Below are 17,281 nucleotides of genomic sequence, written 5' to 3'. Positions count from 1 at the left end.
TCCAAAATTTATAAGTTTCTCAGCCCCTGGGTCATTGGCTCTGATGTTAGGATGTATTAAATGCTCTTCAAAGACCAAGAGAAGCCATTGTGAGAGGGAATGAGATGGTTTCAATAACAGTTTAGTTCACATGATGATAGTAACAAATGGGTGTAAGTACAGGCAAGTAGAAAGATCTACTTTAAGATTTGTTACTGAGTATTAAACTGAGCATTTTTTCCCTGATCATCTTCTTTCCCTTGAGCAGCATTGCTTCATCTATCAGTTTATTTATTAATATTCTTTTAACTGGATTCTTTACAGTGTTGTATCAAAATCAGGTAACTGTTAAGGAACTTGGGCCTCTTGTCTAGTTAAGTACATGTACACTGATTTTGTCAAATCAATTGGTCAGTCATGATTAAACTATTTGTCACGAAAACATTAAGAATAAGCCTCAAAAGTTTTTTCTATTATAAAATTAAGGTTAATGCAAAATTTGCACCAACAGACAGACAAATAACACATTTCTAATTTGTTTTGGATTGAATGACAGCTAGATGTTATCATCTGTGTCAGTGATTGATAAGATTACAAAAAGTTCTAAGGAGTAACCATGTTTATTTTGGTACATTGAGTCAGGTGAAAAACCACTACCTTAGATTTACTGACAAATGGGTAACAGCACTCTATAAAATATATTTACATGTTTCTATGGCAACACAAATGGAAATCAAGTGAATTAAAACAATGCTTCAAACATTCAATATTTAAATCAATACGTAAAATGCTATGGTTTGTGTAATCACTGTACACTTACAACTAACCTGAACACAATCCCATACATAATGAATCAATGAAAAGAAAGCAGTTCTAAAATATGAAATAATGGACTGGAAGTTGTTTTAACTTTTATAAATCACTACAGGCTGTCCAGCACTCTTTGACAAAAAATTTGGGCGAATTTCCATTTTTTTTTTTTTTAATAGAAATTTTAGGGTTAATTTAGGGCTAACATTAGGAATTTAAGTGCGGTTTTAAACATTGAAATGCATTTACCTTCACAAATTTGACCATAAGTAAACTCACAATTTTTTTAAAGTACAGGAAGGGTGTCTTGACATTAGTCAAATGTCTTTTACTGAATAATCTGAAAAAGAACTGCAAACTACATTAGGACACATTATGAATAAATGTGTTTTCAAAATTGCAAGCATAGAAATATACTTTTTTAAAAAAGAGGTGACAGGAAAAATTAGAGCCTTTTAAGGATTTCCCCTTGATTTCAACATTTTTTTAAAGAAATTTGAGCAAAACTAAAAAATACTAGGTTTCCTTTTTTTTTTTAATTTCAGAATTTTAGGGCTACTGGACAGCCTGACTCTATAAAACAAAAATATTTATAAAATACATGTATAATGCATTTTTCTATCTTTTTTCCAAAAACAAAAAATAATAATAATACAAAAAAGAATTTTAAAAAATTATCTGAAAGATTATGATAAAATGAATAAATGTACAATAAAATCAGCACTGTTGTATCAGTCTCGTGATATCAAAAGTTTATCATCAAGAAAGTACAGGATGAATTAATAAAATATTGCAACAGTTAAAAAACATGGGAATGGGTGCAAAATCTAGCTTCCAGATACCATGATTTAGTGACAGTATTAAAAAACAAGTAACAGAGTGGACTGAAATTAGATCTATACTGTGTGAGATTGTACATCAGAAAATTGCTTTCTCACTAAATCATATCACAGTCAAAGGGAGACAACCTCAAATAAAAAAAAAAATTAAATGAAACAAGCGAGGTTGCCTTTTTCAAAATGTTAAATTTGTTGAAAAGATTCTGCAATGCACATTGATTAAAGAAGATTCATTCAAGTTGTTCAATCAATTTTTGTTACACTCATCGCTACCTGAGAACACATTAATTTTACTTTAATAAACACTAAGTTTAGGACATAGCAATGCTGCGCATGTACTTTTCATGACCTTAAGAGAGGATAATCTTTACAAAGAGAGATAACTCAAAAACATTTCCTTTGTAAGTTTTACTCTACGTCAAAATTCTATCAGATTTGCTTCAATTTCATTTTAATCTCCATCTTGTGTTAAAAATTGTGAAATTACATAAAAATTCTGGTTGAGTTAGCAGAGGTTCATCCCATCTTAGATTATTTTAGCACTACTAGTTCATTTAACAATAAAAAATCAACAGTTTGAGCAGCTTTCTATCATATTCTTCGCAGTAATGGGAAAATATGATCAGAAATGACTTTCACGTGTGACTGAACTACAGTCGGTGGCTTCAATGATTGTGAAATCATAATGTACAGTTTAACAAAAGCTTGAGTAAAATTGGGAATAAAGAATTAGCTTCAGAGTAAAGATGTACTGTGTTCGAGAAAAATAAATGAATACACAAGTGCATGATTTTCCTTCCAGACTGTCACTCTATGTTATCAAAACCCTTGAACTAAAACAATCAAATTCCAGAATAGAACAATATCACAATAAGCTTTATTCTTTGAAATAAATAATGTATGAATGATTTTACTCATTTTACAAGAACATGTATACTACCAGTCACATTTTGTATGATGTTGCTTGAGGTAATTATCAGTTCTATCTATGTGCCATATGTACCGGGTAATAGTTTTGGGTACTACAAAGTGAAAATCGAAGAAATAAAATTCAATCTAATGCTAAACATAAAAACTTGTAACAATTTTTCAGACATTCTTCTACATGATAGATATGCTTATAACTGTGAAAACTGTTACAAATCAACAATGAAAAATGGCTGCATCTCATCAAGTCAAATTAAACACAAGTAGTATAATTCTCAAACCTCAAATATTAACAGAGCCGAGGCCATATAAAATATAGCACAACACTGAACCTTAACCAATCAAATTCACCCTGGTTATTGCACAGTTAATTAAAACACCCTAAAACATAACAGAAGTAATCAAATGTATGTAGTTAGCACTAGAATGCTTTGTACCAAATCCTGGTCAAGTATTGGCCTGAGAGGGCATAATCTTGCTCTGCAAGAAGCACCACTGTCAAAGAGAAACAGCTGATGAACTGTAATTAATATGCATATTTCTCCATTGAGACAAAATATATAATCTTTTATATTTTAACTTCTAAAAATACAGCATATATTCAGCAATACCGTAAAAATCTATGTGATGCGTGACAAGTCTCATGTTTTGTAAATTCTAATAACATCTTTAATTTCTTGTCTACATATAGGACACAGTGCACTTTTATGGTTTTTCACAACTATTGCACACTCGAAGCACATGCACATGTGTCCACAAGTATACAGCACTGCATTAACAGCCCGCTCATAGCAAACAGTACACTCGCTAGCCTCTGTTTCAGCACAAGAGTCCATAGTTGTCTCTGGTGAGGTGGGAAGTGACTTGATGTGACCTATTTTTTGTTGTGGTGACATTGGTTCAGATGTGACACCACTTGGAACACTGTAGCTTCTCATCATACTGTGACTAGGTGGACCTGAATGATGAGGGATGGATCCAGAAGATGCTGGGGTGGTGGTACTGACTGGTACCTGTGTGGTGTTGGGATCTCGGGGAGGGAGAGTCACCGTCAGTTGTGGCATGCTGGTCTGGGTCATAAATGGAGTGGACCTCGGTCGAGGCGGGATTGGGGGTACATGTGTTGTCACCCCTACAAGAGAAAAAGACATGTAGAATGCAATCCAACACACATTATGAAAATGTAACTGTTGAGCAGTATTTTCCCTTGTACAAGTATATTTAAAGATACTAAATATTAGAACCTGGTAAATAAAGTTCTTCCTTCTGCTACTGTGCCAAGCATTATTTATTTCTCTTGCTTTTTAAAACAAACTTTAGTCCTTGAAATTTCAGATTCAATACTTGAAGGCAATAAAATGATCAAGAACCTCAACACTTTAAATTCTAAATATTCAAAAGTATTCATATAGTTTTTAAAGTTTTAATAATAAAATTCTACTGCATGACTGAACAAAGAATGTCAACTGCATAACCAAACAATTTTTTTTTACCAATGCTCCGGATCTTTTGAATGTTTCCATAAACATCGAAAAACAACCAGAGGGGAAGAGTCTTGTCTACATGCATCAGGGTAGCGACCTTTGTGTTGTTCTTTGAGTAACGAACTTCACCTGAAATTTAGTTTATAAATACTTGAGATTTTGAATGTAAATGAACAAGCAAAAAAAGTACCAGGCACATAATCAAGTTAAACATTTTTCCCAAATAACATTTAAACATAGACAATTCATTAGTGTCAAGTTTCCATTTCTAGGTAAGAGGTGCATTAGTGATAAATTTTTTACATGAGTGTCAAATTTCCATTTCTAGGTAAAAGACATGTTAGTGATAAAAATTTATCAAATCATTAGACAAGAGAGAATGTTCAAGGCATCACAGCTATATTTTTACATTAAATGACTCTGATTATATAAGTAAAAGATACTCTTGTAACATATTAAAAAATGTCTATATCAATATAAACATTCTGGATATGCAATGGTTAATTAATTTCCAGTTACACTCATCTATTTAAATGATCATATCCTTATTTAACCCTACCATAGCTCTCCAAAGCTAGAGGAATATACAAAATACTGAATTATATTTACAAGACATTGACCAAGACACTGACCAGTATATGTTTATAAAATGGCATTGAATCACAGGCAACAACTAAGGTTACAGCTATATACTTAACAGGATCAGTGGTATAGCCAATACAGCCCCTCTATTCAAAGAATACATATCTAAAGAATGCATCCACCATGGATCATTTATGCAAAAAAGAACAAAGTGGTCTTTCATTCTCAAACTAAAATATAGTTCACAAACAGGGCAGAATTGTTGCATTCTCTGGAAGAGATCATTTCAGAATTTGTGGTAGATCTATGGGAAATAACCTGCCTTTAAAATCATTAACCTGGTCAGTCATCTGTAAAATATAGGTCACTAACATTATCTGAAGCAGAACTGGTAGCAACTCTCTCTTCTGTTGGTAAAGAAGTCCAAATAAAACTCCCAGCAGAAACAATGTAAGCCTTTCCCAGATTTAAGTCAGTTAAAACAGAGTGCTTTGAAATCTCATGTAATGAAATTTTACCAAAATTCCAAAATACTTCAGAAATAATGATAATGTCTCTATCTACCTCTGTCATAGATGCAAGATGTTCACTCAGATATTTTTGTCCATCCTTGCACATTGTAAGGGGGGTTTTGATTAGTTATAATGTAAATAGTCTGTATATATCTAGCAATTTCTGCTGTTTGGAATGTTTGCCATTCCTCTCCATCAGCAGTAAGAAATAAAACCTTAGGTTGAATTATTTTACATAGCTTTTCTATGCATTTTTTTTAAATTGCAAAACCTCACCAAAATTAGCCAAATGCAAGTATTATACCTGTTAGACGGTACATTATTAATTTGCAAAATAAACTACACTTACTTCATAACAAGAAATTAAATAATAAATACATTGCATTAAAATCACTTCCTTATTTCTGTCTATTCAAAATATAATTCTTTTGAGTTGTTAAATAATTGCACACATTTATTATACTACAGATAAAACCCTATCTGTTGTAAACTATGGCATGTCAAATATTGCAATATTCGTTCTTTTCCATTTTGTATTGACTGTATAATTTCCCATTCGCAAATGCAAATAATTTTCTAATTGCACTGTATAATTTTCCATTTGCACTGTATATTTTTCCATTTGTATTGTACAATTTTTCTATTTGTATCGTATATTTTCCATTTGTATTGTATTTTTTCTATCTGGAAAATTATACAAATGGAAAATTATACAATACAAATGGAAATTTATACAATACAAATGGAAAAGATAGAATGTTGCAATGATTGACATGCCATAGTAAACATGGTAAACATTAATAACCCCCTTGTTATTCTTGGTAAAAATTTGTATATTATACAATTAACACCCCTTATGAAGTCAACTTGGTTAAATAAGGACCCGAGACCTGGCCCATAAGGTGACTTGACCTGACCAAGGCAGAGATCAGGTCAGGTCAGTGAGTGGGCCAGGTGGAGGGTCGTTAATTCACCATGTTGAACTCATAAGGTGTAATCAAGTGTTTTATTGCTAGCTCTCTTCCAGCTATACTGAATTTATATACAACCAGCCTATCTTCAACATGAAATACAGTGAAAATGATGATCTTGTATTACTCCCTTTTTTATTTTAGTTAAACATCTTGCTGCTTGCCAAATCTGAACTCTACCAGAACATCTCTCTTAAAACAGTGCAATTTTACGCTTCTCAAATGAATAGACACCACACAGTTATTCTTATTCAAGTTAAATGGGTAAATAATGAACTGTCTAATGGCTCCTTTAAAGTTGTAACATTTCAAATTTGTTTTAGTGAAACATAATTGAAAAAGGTGTAGAAATTCTTCACCCGTTTTTTATGATGGGAGTTATTTGTGACATGTATGTAATTCATGGAATACAGCAGGCATCTGAAGATTTTATGAATTGTTATAAGTCATGGTAAATTGATATTGAGATGTTTTAAGTTCAAAATAATTGATTTAACATCATAAAGAGTTACGGGAGGAAGTTTGCTGCTGCTTGTGCCATTAAAACTGTGAAAGGACTTCAAATAAAAAAAAATAAAAATTATAGACTCATCATCATGCCATGTACAATTCTGATTTAAAATATGAGCTTTTATAAACTGATTGTAAAACTCAAGGTGCACTAATAAAGCAGCTTGCTCCATCACTTAATTCCCTTTACAGTGAAAGAGAATGAGAGGTCCTATCAGCACACCACAGAGTCCTACATACTGACCCAGTTATGTATTGAATCCTATGGAAATGATTGTGTATTTATGTTGAAAACAGTTCCAATCATGAATGGGAATAAAAATAAAAGACATAGTTGCACTCCTGGACTGAAAATGTTCATTTACCTACCATTTAAAGTTAAATGAAAGCACAATTCGTCCCCGACTTCCGGTGTCCGGCAGACATCCTTATTAACCACCCAGTATTCTTTCCGATCCAACAACATGTCAGAATCATCGGGAAGATCATGTGGATTTACTTCTCTAGGATCACATGCTGTAAATCCCACCGCTAGTCCACCAATAAACGTCCTCTCTATTCCCAGTACCTGTATCACAATTTTTTCACCACATTTTAGGGGGCGGGATGAAAACACATAAGCATTACAATATTCATCATCGGCCCTCACAGCAATAGTCCGATTGGCATCAACCACTCGTATGTTTTTGCCTGTCAGTTCATGCCAACTCATAGGTCTAAAGTTAATGTTTGTGTAATAGCGTACTGGAATTAAAGGTGCTGCTGGAGCTGATATGGGCTCACTGTGTAGACTCGATAGACTAGACGTGGAGAAGTGAGTTCTTGGCCCTGAGGATACAGTCTCCCTCTGAGGTATGGGTGGAGGGAGTGCATTGTGTAAAGCCCCAAGAGATCCAAAAGGACTATTGTTCAATCTCTCTGTAATGAAAATAACAACTTTTGAAATATTACAATTACTGTATATATATTAATATTACATGACTTAATGTGCGAGCTGGCATAAAGAGGATAGATGACAAGTGATGATTACGTACTGTGCTTATATTGGACTAAGTACTGAGCATGCTAAGGCTTGATCAGTCACTCTTTACTAAAGACAGGTGATAATTACCACAGAAAGTGCAACATATAATGCATTTAATCTCTAATCCTTCTGCAAATTACACTCATAAACCCACTCCCCATGGATCCACCACATATTAAATTGTTATCTTGTTTGAATTCTCTTAGGAAATTGAAATTCTAGCAGGTCATATAACTTAAGAGGACAGAAGAACAAACAAAGAGCAAGGATAGATGGACATAGTGGTAGACATCCCAGGTCAGTGTCAGTAAACCAAAAGGACATCAAAATAAGTGCTGAAAATGAGGCCCTTTAGTTTAAACCATATTTTATTTGAAAATGACAAGCAGAAAATACAGGAAAGTAGTACAAAAAAGGGCCCTTTAGCTTTCATAACATACCATGGAACTTTCTATATCAAGGTTTACTCTAAATTCTTGGTTCTTCTACTTAAAAAAAATTAAATGAGACAATAACATTTTTTCCGGTTTATCATAATGAATACTTTGTATTCATTAATAATAACTCTTTTTGTTTTAGTGATAAATGTGCACAAGCCAGGTTGAATTGATCCGTACAAGTTTTTAAAATATACATAATAAATCAATAAATATCAAAATAACTACTGAAATGACATACAGTCCAGTTAACAAACTGCTAATAGAAACTGCAGCTGACGCCTACAGATGGTTTTATCAATGTAACCATGAATTTTTTTGTCTACAAATGAACTTTACAAACTGAAAGTTATAAAAAAGAAGAAGAGACGCAAAACAAGATCAATTTATCACAGCCATAAGCCAATTACAACAAATTCTGGGCCATCTCTGTTACATTTTCTTCCTGTTTGACTTAAAACAGATACCAAGCTTTTTATGTTTTACTTCCACTTTAAAATGTTAGTGCCCTTATTAAATAAAACCCTATAAACTAACAGAACTAGATATAGAATATATACTTACTACTTTGATTTTTACCCATATCTGAATACAACCCAATAGATCTCCATAGAAAGTCTTGGTCTGTTAATTTGTCAGACGTGATTTCAGTGATAGAGTTGGCATGCACACCATATTTCCCGACTCAGGATATAAAAACTCAGACTTGAGTGGGACAGGAACTCCTCTACTAAAACTGTCCTTACATACAACAGAAAACTGTCTCCTCACTCTAAGTTTCGCAACACTTCATTTTTTTCTTGGCCCAATTTGCCTAAAGGGTGTTGTGAACTTACGAAAGCTGACGATATGGTTATGAAAAGATAAATAAAGACACTGTTGAACGGATATTTAATGGCTATATATGTTTGTTTATGTCAGGAAATCTACCTGGACTTTTAACTGTTCGATTGACATAGTCTGGTGACGCAGGATATATTTAGACCTGACACAATTTTTTTTTTTATTTCCGAGTACTCTTATCATGTAAACAAAAAAATCTGAAATTTGGTGACTTGTTTATATAAATTAAGGAAGCTAGCTTATTTGGGATAAATTTTTTTTCCAGTTGAAAAACAACCTGAACAGCATACATGTACATACACACCATAATGTATTAGATCTTCTTTTTTTTTAATTAAAATGATGTCTGTAATACTTGTACCTGTTGTTTTTTTTCCTAATAAAGATAATTAAGATCATGTAATATAAACATTTTATCATAATTATAACCTAGAACAAATGAAATTATTGACAGCATGACTGTATGAAGACGTACATTTCAAAACATTCAATCCAGAGATGTATCAGAAATGTTTCCCCTATAACCCCCCTAAGGCCTATTACTACATCTGTACCAGAGTTCAGTTTTTTTTTTTATTATTGGCAAAATGCCTTCTGATGTTTCTAGAGCTTATCTCCAGAAAAGTCTGAAATCTTGTGAAATGTGGAGCACCTTATAAACACAGTGGTAATGTTTATATCATATGTGCAAAAGAGAAGATAATGCTAGGGTGTACCTAGTTCATGCTCTAATGCATAAATCTTTTCATGCCCTTGTGTGAGTGTACAACTTTCATAATAATTTTAGAGGTAATTTATGTATTTTGATAAATGTTTACAAGTGTATCTGTGTTTGCGACATGAATTCTGAAATTGTCTTGCATTGTGGAGTGCTATGATATAGCAAAACCATCCACTGTATCTGATATACAGTTGAACTTCGATATCTGAAACACCGAGATCTTGAATACCATAATTTGGGAGTCCCAACCACTTATTATTTAACCTTCAATATCTTGAATTCTCGGAAATCTCGAATATTTTTTTTTTGGTCCCATCGAGTTCGAGATAACAAGGTTTGACTGTATGTTAAAGATGCAGAGTAGCTGGTATATATATGCATGATGTTAGGAATATTCTCTGTGTTTATCATATACATGTATAACAATAACACTACTCGATCATGCCACCAAGAAAATTCTTGCCGAATTTGTATGAATTATTATGTCAACAAGCATTCTGACTGAAAATTAAGTTTTTAAAAAAAAAAAAAGAGTATCACTTTGACACATCTAAAAATAGCTTTAAAGGAACTATGAACAGTGACATAGCTTCTGATAAGGCAATGAGGGAATATCCTCACAGGGTCTTTGTTCAGAAAGTACAAGTAATCTTATTTCCTTTTAAAATCTTGTAAATGAATTTAGACTGTCTATTTGGAGCTAGATCCATAATGATGTCATAATTAATATTTTTTCCCCATACTTTATGGCTTAAATGAATTTTGCAGAGAGTGAAGCATTTTCATGGAATTCACTTTGAAATCATGAAAAAAAAGGAAGGGGGGGGATTCCAACTCCAAAATAAAATGGGATTCTTGGATTTTTGTTTCCTATGAAGGATCCAAGGTCATTTTTTGGTTATTTCATAACTCTGAAAATCCTGGGGGATTTGGACCCCATCCCCCCTCTCCACCCCCTTGAACCGTTACCAGGTTTGAATGACCATAATTACTTCACAATCTGTGCTGTGCATGCAGTGAGTTCTTTTTACATGTGTAAACTACATTACTGACCAAATTCAGTCAACATGCACTACTGGTATACTGGGATTCTGCCCCCCCCCCTCCCCCCTCTAAAATAATTCCTGTACCTGATAACCTTGAGTGAAATTACTTGTCGCAATCCTAGACATACATATATTACAAGTGTACTAAGTTCATTCAGCACTTCCTCTCCCTGACAATGCATACATATCAAGCACCTGTTGTAAATTATTCAAAGTATACACTGTACTATACTGCAGGTCTAATTCCCACTCATGTGACCTGAAAGACCAATCTCAATATATGATGTTATCTGTGTACACTTACATGTAATTTATGTTGTTAAGGTGTTTAAAAAACAAAACTCTTTTATTAGAAAACTTAATTTTTGTTAAAACTGTTGACATGATTATTCAGTCACAAATTCAGCAAGTACTTCTCTTGGAGATATGAGTATTGTTATATATGTCCATGATACATAAATGAATACTGCTAACTTCACATACTGTTTATCCTAGGAAGTCTCTTGTTTGACTTACAGTACATAATGCAAGGTACCATAAAAGACAATTTTAGAATCAATGATACAGTATACTAGATGAAATCCCGCGCAAGCACGGGGAATTGAATTTATACCCCTACCGACAGAAAAATTTCAATAATTTATATTTTAGTTTCTACTACAGCCTACAGGCTTATAGAAGGAAGAAATACTTTGTTCATAATTCCGCATTTAGCTTTGGATGTACCCCCCCCCCCCCTTTGTAAAAACTTGAAAAAATAACAATTTCATTAATTTACATTTATATTGTGAAATTGCCACAGTGGGCTATCAAAGTTTTACATAGGAATACATAGGGAACATCTTAAAAAATCTTCTTCTCAAGATCAGCAAAGCCTTGATTGATCATATTTATATGGAAGCATTCTCAGGTAATGTAGATGCAAGTTTGTTCAAATCATGATCCCCGGGGGTAGGGTGGGGCTAAAGTGGGCGATCAAAGTTTTACATAGGAATACACAGGGAAAACTTCAAAAATCTTCTTCTCAAGAACAGGAAAGCCATGATTGGTCATATTTATATGGAAGCATCCTCAGGTAGTGTAGATTCAAGTTTGTTCAAATCATGACCCCCGGGGGTAGGGTGGGCAACAATGGATGATCAAAGTTTTGCATAGGAATACATATGGAAATCGTAAAAATTCTCATTTTCAGAACAGCAAAACCGTGATTTATCATAATAAAATAAAAGCATCTTCTGCAGGTAATGTAGATTCAAATTACCAAATCATGACCCCCAGGAGTAAAGAGGGGCCACAACAGGGAATAATAATTATGCAAAGGAATATAAAGGATAAATCAATAAAAAATTTTTCTTAAGAACAGCAAAGATATTATTAGCCATGTTTGTTCAAATCATACCCCCCACCCCTCCGAACCACTTTAAATAGTTAAACTTTTTAATACTGAACTGATTTCTGCATTTTCCTAGCAAAGTGCTCATGTGAGAGATGTGGCCCATGGGTCTTTTCTTTTTAACATCGGGCTCGTTGCTGTATGATGTTCTAGAAGTTTCCATCAATATTAAGATCGGTGAATGACAAAAATAATTTGCACATTTCCCTTTTTTAATCAGTTATCACAACTTATTTCTTTTATATCATTTAAATCAATTTTGATTGAATAATTCAGTGATGACATTTTTTAAAAATAAATAAACGACTGCTAGTTGTCAGTTTCATTAAAAATTGCCAGTAACTTAGATCCGCCAACTGGAAACCCCACCGTACTCACGTTTTTGCTATTTCATGGCTGTTTATAGAAAATGAAAGGAGACTTATAATTTAATGTACGATACTTACTGTGCGAGTGAAATCTGAATATAGTTTACGGACATCATCTTGCATCTAGTGTATTCATAGAGGAGTTAGTAAGAACTCTAGTGCACCCCTTTCGGAGTTTATTTGCAAAATTTATTAATTTATAAGTATTGATACTATGTACACTATACACTGATATATGAAATGGGATATTTTGTATCTGTAAAGTATTAAATATAACCTGAAATTACAACACCCAACTACTTCTAAAATTCTTACCATGGGTAACAAATTCAATGCCAATGGTATTGCCATAAATATCCAGTAGAGTCCACAGTGGGGAGAGAGTGGAAACACCGGAGAAAAACAGTCCAATATCCTCCCCATTAATGCCATACATCACATCCCCTGTACGCGTAACATAGAAATGAAGAATGTTATTATGGGCTGCATATCGTTCCCCCAGAGCCTTGGCCCAGCAGCCCTGCTTGTTGGTCATATCGGGACATGCATATCGAGGAAGGTCAGATCCCCGCACTGTGGCGGGGTCAATATTTGTAAATCCAAATCGCAAAACACCACTCCAGCTACTGGAGGTCTCCGCGAAGCGGATGTAGACTTTTTCATTAATGGCAATTGGACGGCTACTGAAACAAATGGCTTTGCAGAAACTGTCTCCTCGCTTGGCTAGTGTATTGTCATTTAACAGGATCACATTGTCACCATGGACCTCGTGGAATTTGACAGGCCAGCTTACATTTATAGAGCCCAGGTCTCCAGTACTGTGTCCTAAAAAGTAGAACAAATGTTTTAAGGAAACAAATACTGTATTAAAGTACCTACAGTCAAACCTCATTATCTCCAACTCAATTGGGCTGAGGAGAAAAAAAACTCTGAGATATCCAATAGTTTGAGATATTGAGGTTAAAATACATGTACATAAAAGAAAATGTAGTTGGGACTTCCACCTTACCTTAACATATCCATAGTACTGTATTTGATATCAATGTTTGAGATACCAAAGTGTTTGTGACAAAGTGTAATATTGTAAAAGAAGACATTGTCCTTGGGTTGAAAATTTGTGGATTTACATGAAAAAGTGAAAATCCCTTGGTGTTGATATTCACAGTTATTCTTAATCTTAACTGAATTCAACTGCACCAGATTTTAATTCAGTGAATAATCTTACCCACAAAATAAACAAAATTTAATATTTGAAATATATGTCTGCTTCTACAATAGAACTCCTTCTAAATTCAAACAGGATAAGAAGCCCAACATACATTGGATAATGATGAAAATGATAATACATGAATACATGTACATTGGTAGTCTTGTCAACTCTAACACATATTTCTTAACCCCATAAAAGGTCTCATTTTGTGTGGATCATCCATTTTTCTTGAATATGACACATGCTATGATATATTTAAAATGATATTTGCAGAGTGATCAATTCAAATTTCACAATTATCTTGCATAAAATGCCAGTGATGTTTTTGTATGAGCATGTTTCTCATATAAGATGGGTGAAATATATGCACAACACCTATTTTTAAGTTTAGCCGATATTTCTTTTCTGTGTGTGGGTGTAGAATGCAAACCAATGAAAGATTGATAAGATTTTCCCCAAACTGCTGATGTCATGAGAACGTCAGTTATCTTTTCTACACAGTATTTTACTTTTGTGAAAGAATTATCAGTTTCCTTCCCTTAGGAATGTAAGCAAGCTACAAGAATTCAGCTTATCGGGAATTCTAGTTACACTGATGAAAATCAACAAATTTCTTTAATCTAACAGACTAGGAATCAATCTAACTAAAGGCATTCACTCCGACACCAATCAAAATTTTGCTTTTTTTCTGTTAATTCCTAATGTTAACTGTCTTGGCTAGTGGTAATGTTAACTCATCTCTCAGAATTAGAGTACATATATATATATATATATATATATATATATATATATATATATATATATATATATATATATATATATACATATATTCAAAATATGAACATGTCTGTGTATTATATCATCTCTAACAAAACAAAACTGACATTTCCTCATTTAATCATATCAGCTGCCAGTTTCCTGGTGATGAAGATAAGATACTTTGGACACTACTATGGAGGGCTATTGGAGGCTGATGTTAAGATAGGATAAATCTAATCCTGGTCGGGGGGGGGGGGGGGGGGGGGGGGGGGGGGAATCTGACCCAACACCTTATCTGTCTACCACCCTAGTGGCCACCCACTGCTCCCTTCCTTGACCAAAAAAAAAATATATATTATCATCCTTCAGAATAATTCAGTCAATCTTATTGGTTAAGAGCATGTCACATGCAGGGAGATCATTCTTGAGGTCTCCCTCATGTGCAGGGTGACAAGTTTGTTGTCTCCCTTCAGATGACAATGAAATAACCCAAGTGAACATGCAGGGAGACAACTGTGTTGTCTTCTTTTGGATGAAAATGAAACATTTTAAGTGAGATAATTCATATATATATTTGATATAAGCTATTAATGTGGGATCGGTAATCAATAAATTATAATGGAGATGTCAAAGTAGTCTGTTGACATATTTTGAAAGTATAGAATCAGAGCAGTGGGTAGGAAAACACAAGATGTTTGACTGAAATTTTCTACTCTATTTTATTAAATTTAGATTCTTCAAGATAATAAAACTATTATGGACTGTCTGGCACAAGCGCCCTCGGGTGATGACAGTACTGAGACCTGATAATTTGTGATGTCTCCCTTCTAAAACTCTGTGGTAATCTTACAAGTGTCAAAGTAGGACAATTAATGTAAAAGGTTAAGAAAATGAACAGTGATCAATCTCATAAACCATGTAAACAAAACAAATTGTGAACAGGACAAAACAGGGTTTTCAATAAGATTAGAAACAGGCAGTACTTTTACAAAAATAGGAGGTACCCTGTGAAAGCAATTTTAATTAAATAATAATTTTTCTCCATCAAATATTTTGGCTGGTACAATCATGATTTTAGCCAGGTAAAAGTACCAGGTACCAGCAGATTTTGAAAGGCTTGGCAAAAACACCAACCCCTGGAAACACTAGAGGTGGGATCAGGTGCCTTAAAGGAGTAAGCATCCCCCGTCAACCAATCACACCACCGTGAGTCCCAAGTATTGATCAGGTAGACAGAGTACTCTGTATAGTCAAATTAAGTGTAACAAGCATTCTGATTAGCAATACTAGTCCCCTACCAGCAAGTGTAATCTGGTTCCCGCTAAGAATTGAAAATGTCATGATTCCGTCAAAAATCAATGAAGTGGAACGAAATGCAAACTTGATCTATAACTAATCAAGGTAAAGTCACATACCACCAAAAATCAGCTCAATATCTGAAAGCGTTGAGAAGAAAATTGTGGAAAACCCTTAAAAATTGAAAAGGTCACAATTCCGTCAAAAATCAATGAAGCCAAACGAAATGCAAACTTGATCTGTAACTCATCAAGATACACTCAAATACCAAAAATCAGCTCAATATCTGCAAGCGTTTAGGAAAAAAGTGTGGAAAACCAAGTGGGACAACTAGACAGAGGGACAGACAGCTACACAGACAGAAGGACGGATAGACTCAGAGGAAACCTATAATCCCCTCTGGTTTCACTGGTAGGGGACTAAAAAGCAATGACCTAACAAATGGTATGAAACATGTCAGACAAAATAAACAAAAATGGCATTATTATAACTACCTTAGAATTAGCAAAAAGCTGATTTAAACAGAGTTGTTGAAATCCTTGTAACATCAACTTATTTGTTAGTAGCTTGCCTCAATTTAAAAATTGACCATATTGAAAACATGCTCTTGTGTATCAAATCAGTTTGGAGACATAAACACCATATGCAGGTGATGTTTGAATATTGCTACTTTGGAATTTATGGAGGATATTCATTGTTTTGAAGTTAGATATATGGAATTCATTTAATGAGTGGGGACAGCATTTTTTTTGTAAACATAGATTTCAACAGCATATTTTGAGAAACTTTTACACTTTTAATCTCTGTCAGAATGGTCTATTTACCATAGCTTATAACAGGCCAGGGAGTATTTTTTACAACACTCTTCTTCAAGGGAAGAGAAATCTCTAGTTTTGCAACACTTCTGATATTCTATCACACTGTGACAGAATATCACTTTGATATTCTTTCACACTGTGACAAAATATCACTTATATTCAATAAATAAATTACAGTACTTCACTGTTGAAAATGTAACAAACAGATACCAGTATATGCCAAAGTGATGATAATCTCTTTGCGTCTTTCTGCAATTTTCTTCCTTGGAATTCAATGAATATTTTAACATTATATTGCCAAAAAAATCTGAAAAAAACCTTTAGCTCTTTTTGAAATCTCCCACTAAATAACATTAAAGCCTTGATAGATAAAATTTGAACTTTTCGTTTGCAGCTAAACCTAATTAGCACAGATATTGTTGCAAATCAGTCAAAACAATTAGACCAAGAAGCAGGTGCAACAGTTAGACTTATCAACAAGCCATAGGGGTGGGGAGGGGAAACCGAGAGGAAAACATTATGTTAAGATTGTCTGCACTCCTGGTAGTAACTCTCAGATCTAACCAACAGATGTGCAATAACAGACAATCTGATATACCCTAACAGAATATTCAGGCTGCACACTGTGTAATAACATGAAAAAAAAGATAACACAGAGATTTGTACCAACACTAAATGACAGAGTCTCACTTTTATCAACAAATGCAACCCATCTGGAAAAATGGGGAAAGCAATAATACATGTACAAAGGT

General features: G+C 33.7%; 1 protein-coding gene across 2 annotated transcripts in view; it reads right to left on the bottom strand.

Moving 5' to 3' along the window:
* Positions 1–580: 580 nt before the first annotated feature.
* Positions 581–17,281, bottom strand: part of LOC133191627 (protein neuralized-like) — a 30,852-nt gene continuing 14,151 nt past the window's right edge. For both annotated transcript variants that reach the window (XM_061327381.1, XM_061327375.1), the window contains exons 2-5: positions 12,762–13,271; positions 6,984–7,532; positions 4,049–4,168; positions 581–3,687 (exon numbers count right to left, since the gene is read on the bottom strand). In XM_061327381.1, the coding sequence (XP_061183365.1) occupies positions 3,197–3,687; positions 4,049–4,168; positions 6,984–7,532; positions 12,762–13,271 (1,670 nt within the window). In that variant the 3' untranslated portion in view covers positions 581–3,196. The remainder of the gene's footprint in view (positions 3,688–4,048; positions 4,169–6,983; positions 7,533–12,761; positions 13,272–17,281) is intronic.

This window comes from Saccostrea echinata, unplaced genomic scaffold, assembly GCF_033153115.1.
Source record: "Saccostrea echinata isolate AGI-Se365-2 ecotype Australia unplaced genomic scaffold, CSIRO_AGI_Sech_v1 ptg000001l, whole genome shotgun sequence".
Classification (NCBI taxonomy): Eukaryota; Metazoa; Mollusca; class Bivalvia; order Ostreida; family Ostreidae; genus Saccostrea; species Saccostrea echinata.
This window is presented reverse-complemented; position numbering and strand designations above follow the sequence as displayed.